This window comes from Pseudopodoces humilis, chromosome 1, assembly GCF_049639895.1.
Source record: "Pseudopodoces humilis isolate 2021_Gansu_Grassland_sample_001 chromosome 1, ASM4963989v1, whole genome shotgun sequence".
Classification (NCBI taxonomy): Eukaryota; Metazoa; Chordata; class Aves; order Passeriformes; family Paridae; genus Pseudopodoces; species Pseudopodoces humilis.
Genome location: NC_142200.1, coordinates 65,035,557 through 65,053,614, shown reverse-complemented (window position 1 = coordinate 65,053,614; position 18,058 = coordinate 65,035,557). Strand labels below are relative to the sequence as shown.

At 39.7% G+C, this 18,058-nt stretch overlaps 1 protein-coding gene across 1 annotated transcript in view; it reads right to left on the bottom strand.

Moving 5' to 3' along the window:
* The window catches only part of TMEM245 (transmembrane protein 245), an 87,977-nt gene extending 71,815 nt beyond the window's left edge, over nt 1–16,162 (bottom strand). Inside the window, exons 1-4 of the mRNA XM_014256801.2 lie at nt 15,497–16,162; nt 5,876–5,993; nt 4,614–4,715; nt 3,602–3,709 (exon numbers count right to left, since the gene is read on the bottom strand). Coding sequence (XP_014112276.2) covers nt 3,602–3,709; nt 4,614–4,715; nt 5,876–5,993; nt 15,497–16,162 — 994 coding nt within the window. The remainder of the gene's footprint in view (nt 1–3,601; nt 3,710–4,613; nt 4,716–5,875; nt 5,994–15,496) is intronic.
* Between the last annotated feature and the right edge of the window lie 1,896 nt (nt 16,163–18,058).

Genomic DNA, 18,058 nt, shown 5'->3' with positions numbered 1-18,058 from the left:
TTCTCTTTTGCTGCAGAAATCTGCAGTGTTCTAGAGGTAAGTGGAACTACTATTACAGCTTAGGAACACCTCTCCCACCACACCAGGACAACAGTGCAAATCGATTGATTCAGCTGGGATTGACACTGGGATGATGACAGAAACATCAGATTGTTGCTGGTTATGTATTTGGTGGAAGTTCAGAATATTCACAAAGGAACTATGGCATGCAACCTGAAAGAAGGAATTCTGCAAGCAGCTAAGCACAGCAGAAGCTTCAGGGGGGGAGGCTCTTGGCAAATCAATGTGTATCTCCATGGGATGACGGCCAGCCCTACTATACAAACTACAAACAATATTTTGTAAGGGGAGAGAAAAAGTTACCTGTAAACAGAAATTTTCCTAAAAAGACAAAAATATTTTTGTCATATAGAAGAGGGCCTATGATTTCCCTGTACTTCTTGGTCTATATGTAATAAAGCAGAAGGGTACTAACAGAAACAAATGGATGCACTAAAGGAACACAAATTTGAAACCATAATAAAGAATATTCCCTTTCAATTTATTCAACACTTCTTGCTGTTTTGCTTCTTATGTTGGAGCAAAGCAAAGAGTGCTAAAGTTATATAAAATACAACAAGAAAAAAATTTATCAAACAAAAGGAAGCACTAAAAGCCAAAACAGAATGATTAGCTGAAGTCTATGACTAAGATTAAAGTTATACAATATATTTTGCCCAAAAGCTCCATAGTAGAGTCAACTTTAGGAAACAAAAAAGAACATTTCTTCTTTAACTAACAGAAATTTGACTGAAAGATTTTTGCAATGAAGAAAGATTTAATTAAGTAACAGCAACAGTAATGTTAAAAGCAGTAACAATTAAACAGCCTGATTTCTTTGTTTCCCTGTAAGCAGACTGTACATAGAACACAAAACAGATAGGGACAGAGATGAGTGGGTAAAAAAGGAAAAAAAGGGAGAAAAAAAGGAAAAACCAAAAGGATAAAACAAATGGAAAAAAGGAAGAAAAAAAGTATATAAAGGGGGGGAAATGAAAAAAAAAAAAAAGAAAACCTTATAGGGGATCCCGAGGCAACACAGCTTTTTCAGAATGCAGCTCTCCTGCACTTTTAACAAAATTAAATTGTCCCTACCCAGTATTCTCCTCACGACAAACACAGGCCTGCATCAGAACTGCCATTTAGATGACTCTCATAAACCATTTCACAAAGATGATCCACCCAGAAAAGAACCAAAATTGCAAATGAAAAGTCACCTTCTGCCGGCAAGATATGCTCTGCAAACCAAGGCATGAGCGCCTTGTCAACACAAACAGAAAAAAAGAACTGTCAGTACAGTGATTTTGAGTAACTTCAGTTTCTGTAAAATCCCAATTAGTGGGCTTCATGATGTTTTGAGAGAATGAAAAACACCTTTTTATCTTCCAACTAATGAAGGTATGATAGTCTAAAAAGATACCACAACACTCAGAAAAAATTCTAGCAAAATCAGAATGAATGGTACTTCTTTGAACAATAAAAAAAAAGAGCAAATTTTCCAGGCTCTTATTAAGATCTGTTCTTTTCATTACACAGTGTGTTCTCTGTCACATCAATTTCTTGTTGTCACAGAATTTTGAATTATTCTCCTCCCCAGAGAGAAGACAAAGAAACAGCAACACAAACAAAAAGGCAGGTGTCTGTAGCTCTATAAAGGGAATAAGTTAGGAAAACATTCATTTTGTTACTATTAATGCAGAAGTCCTCAGAACATCACGATGAGAAGGTACTCCTTCATGAAGAACCACATCCTTCTGTAATTTCACGTGAAAAATATTTCTTATGCTTTTTTCTAATAAAACAAAGAAGTGAGGGCAAAAGAGAACCTGAGTGTCATGACTTCATTTAAGGATTTTAGTACCTATCATATTTAAAGCCAACAAGACAACAGAATCTTGTCTACAAAGTACTGCAGTGGTATCTGCTTCAGAAATTGCAGATTTTTAATTTGCTGTACACACTGGAAACTCTTGAAAGACCAGGAAGGACCATTTAAGACCACAAGAACTGGTATCATTAAACTCCTCACTCCCAGTACTAAATACCAGTATTCAACAATAAAATGTGGAAAAACATGCGTGTTCAGAAAAAAAATATAAAATCAACAAAGCTTATTATACCCTGATGGTCTTTTAATAATTTTAAGCCTGGCTGTTCTGTAATGGATTTAATATAGTGTCAGGAAAACCAAAAAAGCTGTAAGTTCTTAAGCCTGTGAGTAAAACTTTTTGTGGTATAAGAATGTTTCATCATCATTCACCAAAGATCCAAACCAAAGATGGCCAAAATTATGCTTAACATACCACAGAACAGAATATTAATTTTTACCAGATTGTTGGAAAATTATTTTAACTGTTGATAGGAGTTAAAAGAAAACTTTCTTTTTTTTTTTTTCTGCTGTGAAGGTAAACAACTGAATTCACAAGACAAAAAAACCCCTTATCTGGTTAGCTGTTTCAAGAGAAGTCAAAAAAACCCATAAAAGATATATATTACACCTTTGAAAAACTGAAAACAGAAACTTATTGAAAACAGAAAGAAAACTGTCTTAAAGAAGTGAAAAACTAAGAACCAGTAAGTTAAAAAAAAAGCAACAAAAGAACACAACCAGTTACACAGCCCATTTTTGAGCATCTGTTACCTTTCCAGACTTCAAAATTCAGCTAAAAAAAAATATTTCTCATTTCCAAAATTAAAGATTAGACACAGAAATACAGGAGAACTGTCACCATAATGTTCTGATCTCAAATTTCAGGACATAATTACCTAGGCTTCTATGTTTGTATTGATGATAGTCACGTAAAATGTATAAAAAAAGATAAGAGTAAGTTGTTTAAAGCTGCCGTTTTTAGATTTAAAAACTACGTTTTGGAAGTTCACATTCTGTCAGGTTGAATGATCTGTTTGGTTTATGGATGAAACTTTTAAATTTCCAGAGATCTCAGTAATAGCTTAATTTTCCAGTATCACATTTCATCAAAGACCTACCCAAAAAAAAGATGGTAAAGTTCAAAATCAGTGATGGATGTTTAAACACTTTATCTGAACCCTTTTAAGCCAATTGTGTTATTCCAAGTGAAAGTATCATGTGACTCAAGTAAACTCACTATAGGAAGGACTTTGAGCATGCCATATTTAAAGTGGTGGGGTTTTTTCTCACTGCAATTTACAGAAAAATTCCTGCAGTCTGTCTGTACCCGGTCCTGAAATCCAGCTATGGAACATATAAATGCCAACAAATCAAAAGGCTAGGAAAATTAAAATAATTATCAATGAAGAACAGGGAAAAAACCATACCTTCATTCTAAAAAAAACCACAAAACAATAATAAATCCTTCTAATCAGGCCTTCAACAGCCACATAAACTACCCTTTGCTAAACAGCTTTTATACTTGCATCTTCTCAACATTTTTTTTTAAATAGATAAACCCGATTCACAATTTGGACAAAATTTTGGACAAAATGAAGAAGTTACGGACTATTGCGAAATTTTTCTCTGAATTTCCTCCAGTTTCATGTCTTTAGAGCAAATTCAAATGTTTCTTACAGAGTATTCAGTCACCTGAGGGTTGGGAGGAATGATCGTTATTGGACTCATCTTCTGTCATTGAAATTGCCATGGCAATTGTTGAAGCAGCAATGGAAATCATCTGACCAGGAAGCTCTGCACCTGCAAAATATATATGTGTAAGTATGTAACAAAAAGCTTAAGTCTCAAAATGTTTTATTTGGTGTTAGCTATCCACTGGAGCTGTCAGGCAACAGAATTTATATGGATAGACACCGTTAGTGTTTAGTATGTATTATATGTAGTCAATATGACCAAACAGGAATGAGTGCTATTAATTTTAGTATTACAATACACCTGCAGCCAAAACTCAAAACCAGTTATTTGCTTAGTGCTTTTCTTGATAATGGATTGCTACCAACCAACACATTCACAGTTGCTGGCAGTCTGATTATTAAAAAAAAAAATATACCAATTAATCAACCTTACTAACCAACTAAAACAGCCAGGCAGGAAAAAGGTTTCCTTCATCAGGAATACACAATGACTTTGCTTTTCTCAAAACTCACTTGCAACAGGAAAAAACTATTCTTCTCAAAATCTAAACACAAAACATACTTTTAAGAAACCGTTTTAAAAACAAATGACTGGATATTGGAAACTTGCTGGAAGGAATTGTCTTGGTTTCTCTCATACCCAGTACAACAGGATCTACTAAACCCACATTGCTCATTTCTTTCTAAATTAGCCTCTGATTTCAAATGTCATTGGCTACCCTCATGCTTGGAACTACATATTGAAATCTATGAACTCAAGTGATTTGGCTTAATAATGAGTCACTACTTTACCCTGGAAAAGAAACATCAGTCCACTGCAGTAATCTTCCGTAAAGAATCCAGGCTTCACTTCAGCATGATTAAACCACATTACAACACACTAAACATCCTATAGTAAATTCTTGCAATCCATATGCTACTGAATTTACGGGGATACAGTCCAGATTATTTCACATGACTTAAGGGATTTTTTGCCTCCAACAATAAAAGAAATGGTGACTTGTCCTTACCAGAAGACTCCTTTCCATTCTGCTGTTCATGCAACATGCCTACTGTCATCAGAACAACTATAACCAGAAATACAGGAATTCTCCAGGAACCTGCCACAGAAGCTGAAAGATACAGTATTGGGATTTTTTTTACAAGAAAAATTACACTCTTAATAAACACTACATTTAGCAAAACCAAGAAAGGCAGCACATCAACCAAAAAACAAAGAAGTCATAAACAGGCTTTCTGCATTAAAGAAAAGGGAAAACAGAAAGTAAACATGAACAAGTTTCTCAATGAACAAGCCAAATTGTTACTCTTCCAATTTCAGTGACAGTATATTGATATAGAGAACCATTTTGAAAACAACATTCAAAATCACATGAAAATACACACAAAATTAAAGCATTTTCAATATCAGAGAAAAGCCAAGTTCCCCCCAAAAGTGTGTATTTATGTTAGGTCTCCACTGAAAGGGATTTTTCTTGGATTTTCCCTAATCAGCCTGTACTTCCAGTAAATACAAGACTCAAAATTTAAGCAAATCCAAAGCCACTGCATATAGCTTAAACCTCAGGGAAGCATCCCCACATGGTCAGAACAACTATTGAAACCTGCTGCTAAAGTAAATCATGTAAAGTAAATCACTGTGAAACCTTATATCATGGTAGTCTTATATTAATTGCACAACCCTTCCTCTGTAAACTCAGAGAACATAAGATGCTAATCTATTACATTAAATGTGCAACCTAAGTCTAGAAGATAACTATAATCTTACATTTGTATAAACAGATTATATAGATTACTGGCAAATGTATTTTATACTGCTGATATCATTATGATATGCTTGTTGACTACTGATAGAATTTATTTTTTTTTGCTTCTGTTACTACTATTAAATGCATTTTGCACTTAATAGTATGTCTGACTTGTTAATAGCAGGCTGTCAATAAAATACCATAAATTAAAGTCTAAAGACAGCCTCATGTGACCCCAGTCCTTCCTCACTGTCAAGAAGTACCTCGTCTGCGAACCAAAGAAGGGAAAATCATGGGAAGTACAAATTAGGCATGAGGAGTGGAAGGTGTTGCTCAGCATCTTGATGCCTTCCCATTCCCTACTTCAATGCTCCCTTCTGGACAGATGCAGCCAGGATTACTGAACAGACAAAACAGTTTGCATTTCAGCTAAGACTCTATTTCACAGATATAGCAGAAGAGCAAGCAGGGACCTCTGTTGACAGAGCCCTCAGTTATCAGAATAGTAACTTCTTGTTACTCACCTAAATGAAAGAGCAGCATAATCCAGACAGGAACAGACACTGCTTTTAAGTAACGTTCAGTGCTTATATTCCACTTGAATGAAACCATCAGCAAGTAACCAACTACCAGTGTCCATATCTTTAAGAAAAAGATACACAATACATCAAAAGAGAGCTCTACTGTACTCATGTATGTGTGTACACTCATGCACACACCCGTAACTGCCACAGACAGAGAACTGAAGTCAGCTTGTAAGTCTTTAAGAAGCCCACATTTCAATTAATTATATGAGTTCATCAACAGCACCTGTGTGGCCACGGGGAGACGGAGCTGGCCAGTACAGTTGCACTCATTCCTGCACAGAACAGTTTGCCAGCTCCGGTGTTTCAGTCCAAAGAGACAAAAGGGAGCTTAAGCCAAAGAAGTTATCAGGAAGCACAACAAAAACTGCTCTTTCTCCGTGGTGTTGGTCCACAAAACGCATGCCTTTATAGGATGTGTGACACATATTTTTTTCAATTTTTGAACTGAAAAAAGGAAGGACGGCAAGACATCAGCGACAGTTTGGGTTTGTTGCTTCTAACTGCCTTCTACTACTCTACTCATCAGATAAATCACAATACATATTTGCAGTTAAGAACCTTGAGATGATGAATTTGAACTTGCAAATGCTGAAAAGAAAGAAGAAGGAAGCAGAAACAGAAGAGGTAACAGGAGGTGAAAAGTTGCTACCCAGGAGAGAATGTGAAATAAAAGAAGTATGAAAACCTGTAAAGATTAAAACCTAGTGTTTCATTCTTAAATAACTAAAGGTATTTCTGGCTCAAATTCAATGAACATTCCCTACCCATCACCATTTGAAGTACACCTTCAAATTTACACTTATAAATCCATAAATCCAAATGAAGTTTGAACAGAATTTCTATTAAGAGCATTTGCTGAATCAGACATCACTGTAAGAAGAAAGAATGCACAGAGAGACATGAAACAAGTAATTAGGCAAAACACACCAGAAGAGTTTTCACCTCTACTCTGCAGACTATACAACGCATGCTGAAAACGCAACAGTCCTTGTGAAAAGCAGGCTTGTGTGACTACTGCCACGTATCTAATTGCTGGAGAGGAAATCTTAGCTGTACTGAATTGAGCAGAAAAGCAGCTGAGTGATGGTTCCTGATAACTTCAGAGGGAATGATCGCATCTGCAAGGTAATTTAAAATCACTTAAGATACATAAAAAAAGATATACCTACCCTTTACACACTAATACTTCTCATCTAAGCAGATCGTTCCAACTTTTCACTTATCTCCAGTTCTGTATCAACAGAGTTCCATAATGCTTATGGCCAAGTGTGGACTCAAAATAAATGTCTAAAACTAACATAACCCATGGACACCAAGACTAAAGTCACAAACAAACAAATTTTTTTACCAGAAATGCACAGTAGCACTCCTTTAACAGCATAGGTTTGAAACATAAATTCACTTATAAGGCACTTTACAGCACAGCTCTAATTGCAAGAGATAACTCATCACAAAGATACTATCCTACTCCCTAACATCAGCTGCACAGCATCTTCGTATGACGAATGTTCCCGTTCCAAGCCAATTTTCCCTTGAGCTTTTAAATTTAATGATAAACTACAAACAGGACACTCAGTACATTCAGTAATCTAAGCTTTCTGTTTAAACACAAGCCAAAAGTAGGAGGCTAACAGGGTATAAGCCTATGTTTAACAGCCAACAAAGAAAAACACATTGCACCGCTTCTAGCCATGCATGTAACTAAACCTTATGGGGTTTAGATATTTAATAATTTATTGTGTTTGATGTTAAAATAATTAATCAGTTCCCTCTTCTAAAAGCTTAGCAAATGACCCAAGCAAAAATATTTATTTCTACTGAATAGAGAGAAATAGCTTACTTTTAAGTAAACCAGTCACTGTTTCAGAGATAAACAATAACCTTCCTGAGGCCCTGTAAAAAGAACTGTGTAGTCAACTGACTGGGGCAATCTGTTTAATTTCGGTGACACCATGGAATAATCAGGTCTTTATTGGTTAATGTTATGGCCAAGCACATCCCTACACTGCAAGAACCAGTGCACAGGAACTAGGGTAGCCTACTTCCAACAATTCATAGCTGAAAGCAACTGACAAAGAAAATTAACTTAAATTGACATGGACTAGGATTTCATCCGATACCAACTTGGCAACAGCATACTTTTTTTTTTCCTTAACCCTTTAAAAGCATGTTACATAATCCTTCCCATTGTTTTTCTGGATGGTATCCAAAGATTTTGGCTTGAAGAGCTTAGAGAATATTAACAGCCTCTCTACTATAAGATGTCATTCTCAAGAACTGACATAATTGAAAAAAAGAATGAAAGACTGTCTACTTTCACTAAAATTAAGCTATTGCAATTATTGCACTGAAACTGTGATTGATAAGATTCCATGCTAAGCCAAAATTATTGATTTTTAAGAGTGTACAGTTAACCAGGTAACTAATACATACACTTCAGATTTTGCAGAATGCATTAGCTATCATCAAATATTTATCAAGATGAAATCAGCTGCAGATGCCTAACTTTCACCACGTACTCTAAGATTTTAAATCACTACTCAATCACAATTATTATTCACAGACATGCACAACTTCCATATATAACAACTTGGGGATAGTTTAATCCTGAAAACTGCCCTTCTTTCTTCCCCTGCCTTTGTTGTCTTAACAGACAGAAATTACCTCATTTTTCACAACTCCTCTGAATTTTGTAGCATCTCTCACAAACTGAACAACGTGTTGCTTTGCCTTTAGACATGTAAAACTGCCCACTTTTCTGAATAAATAATGCTAAGACCGTAGAGTAACTTCTTGGGATTTTAGCATTCATTTCTATATTAAAGTGGTACAATTTAAGAGGCAGATTTAGAGGTGTCTAAGGCAACTATGAAGGGCTTCAGTTTTCTTTAAACTGCCAACTGGAGACAAAATTACACCATAGAAAGATGCAGCTTTTATGTTAAACTCAAGCATCTGCTTTAGTGATTTTTCTTTGAAATTTCAGTGCTGGAAAGTCAAGGATTTATCAGCATGAACTACCATCAACATTACTGAAAGTTTGTTTCCCCTTCCTGTTAAAGTTGAAGGATTTGAAAATCTGAGCCACTCTTTTGGCTTTGGCCTCATTTCTCAAGAACAAACTCTGACTATTCAGCTTTTGACAACACTTATACTGATTTATGTTAGAGAGTAAAATCTTTATTTACACGGTTCCCTCCTTTTTTTCCTATCAACAAATTAACCTCTGTGGAGAAGGTTTTGCAGATGAGTGCATTCAGTAATTCACTACTACTGAAAGTGGCAATTCATTGTCTCCTACAGCCAGCTGGGCAGTCCCACCTCCTCTGCACAACAGCTTCAACATTCATCTAGCCAGCTCAAGCTCCCTAAGCTCATAAAAAAAACTACATGTAATTCAGTAGCAAAACAGGCTCACAGAAATATGACAGGCACCAACAACAGAGCAAAAGAAGCATATGTCAGAAGTGGAATAAGCAAGAAGAGCTTCCTACTGTAGAAGACAGCAAAGCTGTTGGAATGATTTAGTCTTCCTTGGAATGTTGCCCCAACAACTCAACATCCAGCAGCAAATACATTTCCCACCTGCTTCATGTGCCTTCTCAGGCGTATGGTGTGATTTTTGGGGTGATCCTGTGCAGGGTCAGGAGTGGGACTTCAGTGATCCTTCTGGCTCCCTTCCAACTCAGGATATGCTATGATTCTGTGAACCACCCCACAAATAAACACAACAGTGAAGACTGAGAAGATAAACCAGCAGCTACTTCTTTTAATACATGCCATGCCAACCTGCCAAATTTTTTCAGTTTTTAACAAGTCAGCACCTACAAAACTGAGTGTCTGAACTCCTTCCTCTTCCAATTGCAGCTCTAGCCTCTCACCTGGCCATTTTGAAATTGTTTTTCCCCTGGCTGCTCCTTCCCTGATAGTTTTTTAGAATTTGGTTTATGTTTTGGTTTGTTTGAGGGATTTTTAACTGAACTTTAAATTTAAAACCGTTTGATGGAACTACAGATCTAATTCAAATTGCTTTCTATTTTCCAGTCTCAGTGTTTTGAACAACAAAAAAAAGGCCAAACTACCTCATCAGTTCCCTTTACCTTTAATATTTTAAAACAAAATTTTCATTTGGAAATAGAGATTTTCATTAGTTTTTCTCAAAATAAAAAAAATCATTAAAAACATTGACCAAGCATTAACACAGAATTTTTGTAAACTTTTAAAACAGTGCTGCAGAGTAAAGATGGTTTAAAGAGGTGATCTTATGACACCAGTTTTCTACATCGCCCTCCTCAGTGGTGATGTAGGCTGACAAAGGACAATGAACCTACCACAAAAGCTGAGCAGAAGAGTGTTGGACTTGAAAAATGAGGCCAGAAAAGACATTAAATGCACTGCTAAAAGCCATTTTCCTTTGAAAAAGATCACAGTGTTTTCTCTATCTCCTTGTTCATTTGAAAATAGTTTTCTAAACAATATCAAATATAATGAGGCAGGTGACAAACTATGAAAATGTCATTTTGACTCCAGTTTCCAGAACCAAAATTAATTTAATGTAGCTTAAGTGCATTTTCATTAGCACACAGGAGGAAACATCCCATAATGTGCAGAGTCTGGCAGAATAAGTGTGTGTAACTACCTGTCCCAGCATGGAGACAGCCTTTATCAAACATATAAGAAAATACCCAAACTCCAACTAATCACACATGTAGGACTTACTTTTCAGCACAGGGCAAAGACAACCCCCTCCTTCCTTTACTTAGGAAGCTGTCATTTACCTAAAGCAGGTTCAAAGTGGACACAAGTAAGTTACTCCTTGTCCAAAGGACTAGAACAGTGTGCCCATTCTGTTTCTTCTAGAACCCCCAAATGTGACATATATCCATGTTGGTATTTTTGGCATTAAAACACACAGACCACTAAACCAGATGAAACTGAAACATGGTGTTTAGTGAGATCACCCCTTTTTAAAGGGATGAAAGTATGAACTTATAACTAGAACCCTGGGGCAGGGGGAAACTGACCCTCAAAATCAACACTGCCACACATGGGCTAAAAATGACTGTCAATGTATCCTGCAACATTTCCTACACTGAATTTAAGAAAAATAAACATTAAATCTAAGATATCCAGAAGACTGCACCAATAGACGTTGAAAATACTTCCCCTTTAGTTCACTTTTCCTGTCTTAATACAAAAACTACTCATGAGAAACTCATAATAAAAATGCTATTCAGAAATCAAATTTATCAAGATTCTCTTGCAAGAAGATGTTTCCCAGAGCACATCAAATTCATGTGCCTTCTCAGGCATATGGTAGGGCTGTATATGCATATATATATGCATACATATATGTATGCTCTGAAGACAGAGCACCACTCCTCTGACATATTTCAAGGTAACACTTTTGCAAGAGATGGCTCCTCAACACACACAATTTTTTCAACTTCTTATTTTGTTATATAGAGCCGAGTTAAAATTTTGCTGGACAGTTCCGTAATGTTCATTCCTTTCAGAGGTGATGGAAAAAGAAACATCATTGTGTTCAACCAATACATATAAATACAAAAGAATAACTAATATTATGTAGCACATATCGTTAGGCTTTAGGTTAGTGCCAGCTTTGAGGCTGTAGTTCCTGCATATAAAACAGAACAAGCTCCTCAGCCTCTCCAAGAGAGCAATCTCACTGTAGGCTCTTCCAAAACTGAGGTTGGGTGTGGAAGTGAAAAACAACAGTAAAAAAGAAAACACTATCAACATCCCAGACTTCCCCTGCCTCTCCTCGTCTTGTTTTCAAACAGGCCACATGTAGTCTCTATACAGTAGCTGGGTAGTTTATCTCTACCCAAGCAAAGTTGTGAAAACAAACCAAAAGCTGTGGTTTTGGTAAGATGTTTTTACAGTCAGTACTTGGCTTATGATTTACACCCCAGGATATCATAATGATAAAGGATGATAAACAGCAGAAAGAATACTTAAGAGCTTGTTCAAATGTTTGTTTTGGTTTTGGGGGGTTTTTATGGTGGGCAAGTTTTAGAAACCTGCAAGCCTGCTCTAAGAAGAAAGGGAAGAAAAATAAAGCCCACCTACCCTAAACCCTCAAAGAAATAGAAATTGTATGCACATTAAAAATCAGAACTGTGCCCTTTCCTTCACTAGAAGAGAAACTGCCCCATCATGTGAACTTGATAAAACATAGATGCTTTTTTTCCCCCAGAGGTGATATTCAATAGGACTGTGGAAGCCAAATATGTCAGAGCATGGGACCCAAAGTGTTTGTCAGGAAGGATGCTTGCTTGGAAAATTTCAATCTACAAGGGCTGCTTGGGGACTGCTGACATTTAGTGCCAACACAAACAAAGGTTTCCCTGGTGGATGTCTTTCACAGAATCCCTGATGGGATCCCTGAAGTACACCAGAAAAAATAGGTAACATGTACTCAGACAATATTCCAATACAGCAGTCATGGCAATGGTGGGCAATGGTGTTTCCAGATCCGTCCAGCACCTGGGTGAGGATAAGATTGATTAAGTGCTCTAACTGCTTGGAAACCCCCAGAACAACACCCTATACCTCATTATACCTAGTTATACCTAGTACAGTCAGAGACAAAAAAAATACACTGACACACACGTGACTACACAGTTGTGAGCCTGACCAATAACCTGCGACAAATCAAAGAAGTACTGGCCAGAGAGAAAGATTTCGACAGCCCTGTAATCAAGTTCACTACAGAAAATTCTGCATCAAATTTAATTTACTAAGATGAACCTCAGAGCCAAAATAGAGCAGCTGTGTAATTCTTTGCATCTGCTGGGATCTACAAACAACCCATTTTCCAAATAAATGTGAACATGTAAATTCTTCTTCTAAAAAAAGAAGAAAATATAATGAATAGCTGGCATTGGATATATATTAGCCTTTTGCCTCTTCAAAGCAAAAGAAATTGGTTTTTAGATATAGTGCTGGTCATAGGCGTAGCTCCTGCAAAACCAGTGAAATTGCTGCAGCCCAAAAGCGTGTAGGACTGTATTCAGTCCACTATGGGACAAACTCCCATCCTTTCCAATAAAAAAATGATAGAGAAAAACATTCCCCTTCCCTATAATATGAAATGCTGTTTGTGCAGGGCCCTCTGCATAAGAATTCTGCAAATAACCAAGAGAAGTCTGAAGCCAGAACAAGGAACTAATCTGGAATTTTTAACCATCCTCTAATTTAAGGCCCAGCAGCCAACTGCATTTCTTAAGCTAGCTTCTTCAAAGATTATAAAGCCTGAAGGGAAAGGAGACCATGGAACATGATGCTTGTAGACCAGCCTAAGATCCTGAACTTGTTCTTCAAATGCAGTGTTTTGCAATCAGCTATCAATCCAAACATGGAGGTACTCAAATTCCTGAACTGCAGGTGTGACTTAAGAACCACAGATGGGAATACAGGCACTTCTGAATGTTGACTCATCAACGCCATGAATGGTTTTGCCAGATTTGAGGACAGTGGGACAGAAAAGCTCTTTAACACACTGGTGCCAAGGTACACCTTACCACGTCATTGTCACACGCAATTACTGCATTTGAAGAACTTTGTTTTTTCTAGAACTTAAGAGGAGAATTTCTGTCTCAGTATTAGTAGTAGATGCCATAAAAATACCATTAGTTACAGAATAACAAATCAGTATTCCAAATCCCCATAATTTTAACAATAGGTATCCACTCACTTCTCTAGTACAGGAGAGGGAATCAGAACAGGAGAAGACAATCATGCATACAGAAGGAACCATGGAGCATTCAGAGCCCAGAGAACAGTACAATGGAGAAACCAACTCATAATATCCCAAATCCCTGTGCAGCTAACAAGCAGAACATAAGCATGCAAATAGAGTCCTGCAATATAACATGGCAATTAAAGGGCTTTAAAGTGCTTAACTGAAGTTAAAACTGACATTATTAACTGATCCAGCTCAGGGCTCCTCAGCAGCATGGATAAAATTAAATTATCCTTCTACAGATCTGAGATAATACACACCAAGCAACCGCAAAATTCAAAAACTGGACTAAAAAAACACCGCAAAGTGTACAGATGATGCCATACCAAGTTGCAGTAATTCACAAAGGAAAGCCCACAATTTTTTCCTCCTAAAAAGCCCCACAAATAGACACAGACAGCTTGCTTAGAAAGCAACTGGTTTGCTTAAAGAGATCTGTGATCAGTTACCTTGACACAAACCCAAAATCTTCCCAAGAAACTCAAGTCTGAAGAGTTCTGGGAGCTTACTATCTTTTGTGCAGTTAAAATCCTACCACAGTTCAACAAACACAAGTGTTAAATCAGAAACACCAGTGCCAACCAGAAGGATCAGAGACTGCTAAACAAGGTTGCACTGAGCAGGCACAGACATCCAGCAGTGCATTACAGCCATAGTTATAGTTTAAATAAGTGCAGCTTCCTTCAGTACCCTTATATTTACACAGTATTAAGTATTGCTTAATAAACAAACTTTTAATAAAAGCCTGACTTAGCCAAGTCAGTTAGTGCAGCAATATTACAGATTTATTAAAAATAAAACAAAGAGGTCAGTGCAAAGTTCTTAAAAAAAATCTTAAGCTTACCAAGCAAATTATGTGGCAACAAGTCAAAGCTCCCCACTAGTACCAGGCCGTGCTTTAGTTCTCCTACTACTCAGCTGAAATAAACATCGTAGTATCTTGCCTCTTTATAAAGAGAGAATGCATCTCTGTCTACGCAGTCCTAATTATACTTCTGAGGACAAAACAGACCAGAAACACATGTCTTCTGGCATCTTCCAGCACCAAATATAGTCAAGAAAATCTTTTCCTCCAGTGTTTACTTTCAAGAGGCTAAACACATTCTCCTGTCCACTCTATTCACACTAGAGGTAGTCTGTCAAAATATCCTCTGCCATTCAGGAACACTGTTACCCAGGGAAAGGGCAGACTTTGTTTAAGAAATAGAGCAGCTTTTGAAAAGTCTTTGACAATAAGAAATCTGAGTATGCTAGTTGTAAATCAGTATTTAACAAGAGTATAACTTACTGATCAGAAGATCTTTCACACATCCACTTGCTTCTGATATGTAGTACTTTTTGTGTTTTCAGTTGTTATAACTAATGAAGCATAGAAGAATTCTGCCAGAAGTTCTAACTACCCTACCTACTGAACGGAATACAGGGAAAAGTAGTTTCCCAGGGTTGTTACCACCAGTAACATCTGTAAGTGAAACAGCTTTACTTTTTAACGTTCAAATTGCGTCTGCACTGTTTGATACTCTGTAAAGAAAAAGAAAATCCTACACAGTACACTGACAAAAAAGCCTTAAGGTGCCTTCCCTCACCCCGGGTCACTTGTGGAGTGCTGCTATTTCACAACACTTTAATACACACCTTAGTCCTCAACAAGCCTGGGTTGCTTGCCCAAGAACTCGTCTGAATCACCTCTGACTTAACAGCATCTCCAGAAGCGGGGCATGCCTAAAGCGCGGCCGCGGAACACCGACACTCACACACACACACACTCACTCACTCACTCACACACTCACCCACTGGCTGCTGAAGTAGTCGAGCCCCTGGCAGATGATGTGGGCGGCCTGTGCCAGCAGCACCTGCACGCCCAGGGAGCTGCCCAGGCAGTAGAGCCCGTAGAGCAGCGGCCCCCCGGCGCCCAGCAGCAGCAGGAGCCGCCGCCGCCGCAGCACCTGCTCGCCCAGCGCCTCCACGCCGTAGTCGGCGAAGCAGATGGGCAGGAGGAGGGCGGCCAGCAGTACCGGGGTGCGGGAGCGGTGCAGGCGGCCGAGCCAGCGCCGCCCCAGCGCCGTCAGAGAGGTCTTGAAGGGGTGCAGGAAGGTGCCGCAGAGCACGGCCCAGAGCAGCGGCCGCAGGAACGCCTCCAGGATGAAGTACACGAGCACGGCGGCGCCGCAGCACAGCCCCGCGAACAGCAGCGCCCCGGTGTTGTAGAAGGCCTGCTTGATCGGCTTCTCCAGCCGCGGCAGCGACATCCCCGCCGCCCCGCCCGGGCCGCCCAGCGGCAGGCGCCGCACGGCCGCGGCGGGGGAACCGCCCGCCCGCCGCTCGCGCGCCGGCGAGCCCGGAGGGGCCGCGGCGGGACCGGCGTCCGGAGCCGCGGCGGGACTTGCGTCCGGACCGGCGCCCGGAGCCGCCGGGGGACTGGCGTCCGGAGCCGGGGGCTCTGCGCTGCCAGCCATGGCGGACACGGGCGCGGCGGGCGCGGAGCGGGGTCGGGGCTGCCGGGGCGGTCGTGCCCGAGGGCGCGTAGGAGCCCCGGGCAGTAGTGTCGCCGCCGCCGCGCGGCTCCGGGCGTGCGCCCAGCCCGGCGGGAAAGGGGCGGTGCCGGCCGAGAAGCGAGCTGGGAAATGTAGTTCTGCTCCGGGAGAGCGGCGGCCGCGCTCTCATCCCCCGGCAGGACCTGCGGGGCCGTCCGGGGGCCCTGACCCCGCCCGGGCACCACCGAGCGCGGGCCGAGGCTGCCCAGCGCCGTCATGGCGTTCGCTGAAGAAGGCGGCCAAAGGCTGCAGCATGGAAGAGCCCAGCAGCTTGCGGCATCCCAGAAGTGCAGCTCCGTCCTGCTGCCATGAATACTCCTCTCACTACTGCTGCTCTAGTGTCGGGGAACGGAACAAAGTCGGGGATTTGAAGTGTCATTGCATGGTGGAGAGCAAGACTGGTTAGGCCAGCTGGAGGATTTTGTCTTGTTTGAACACGTCCTGGCAACAAATTATTTAACGAGGAAGCATCTGCTCTTTTACTGGCAGTCAGGCCCACTGAAGAAGTAGTTGCTCCGTCTGGTTTTTTGGACCTGATGTTTATGACACTGTGTAGCATCAAATGCTATTTGCAAATAATCTAGAGAGGAGCTAATTTCCTTCAGCTGGCATACACCACATGCCTGAGTCCAGGCATGAAGGCAGCTGCTAACATTTTATAGGTGGTCTAAATGCATCTGTAATAAATACACTTGGTCTGAGCGAGTTTTGCAAGGGTGGAAATCAACATTTGAACTAGCTCAATGCTGGCACTGTGCTTCCCAAACAGTTTTCCTCCCACGGCTTAAGACTATCCCTCAGCAGGTACTTAAGCTATTGGTAACGCTGCCATAAAACCCTCAGAGTGATCTTTATTTTCAAGGAGACAGAGCATACCGTGTACATCATAATAAAGAGATCACATACCACTAAACATATAAAAAGTGTACAAATATTAAAAAAAGAAGAAAATAATCAAATTCCTGTATTATTTTGAATTTACATGCACATTTAACCCTATGTAACTTCACGCTAGATTTGAGTTCACTAGGACTTTAGCGGAGCATTTCTTGCATGATGGAGATGTTAAAAAGCTAAAATTATCCTGAGCACAACTGTCTAACTTGTAAAGTGGGAACACCCCCATTCATACCTAGCTTTTAAATGCAGAGGAATACCAAGACAATGGCTGGATAAGACCTAGCCCTATCATAATACCAAGGGTGAAAGGTAGTGGTTTTCCACACACTTCCTGTGGCGATGCTGCAATCCTGAAGCTGTAGGTAGAGCTGGGCCCAAGCCAGTTTTTTGAGGTTTTGCAGTCCTGACTTGTCCATGCAAAGCCTTTCCTGTCAGTTACACAGAAGTTCACACTTGCAAAGGTTCCTCTGAGCTCCTGCAGCTCCTTGTTTTCCCTTTGCTGAGTAGATCACGTGTAGGTTCAACAAAGTACTTTAATTTCATGCCATGAAAGCCCTTATAAACCTACAGGCACTTTATTTGATCCTGATGGTAATGAGACGATTACAAGCAGTTGTCCATATGAGAAGCTTTTATTGAACCTTAAACTGATACTGTCACTCACAGCTCTTTGATCAGATAGATCTGCCTCCTGGCAGGGTGCTGAAGTAGGTAACAAGAATGCATTATTACCTGAACTTTTCTCTTTAGTTCAGAAGCCAAGCTCTAATGGCTAATTACAGTAGCTTTATTGCATTAAAGTTCAATTAGCAAGTGTCAATTAAGATTTATACAAGGGGAGAGTGGAGAGCTCTAATCCTGTTAGCTAAACAGAGATGCCAGCAAATCAAATCTTCATAGGTATATCCTTACTAGTTT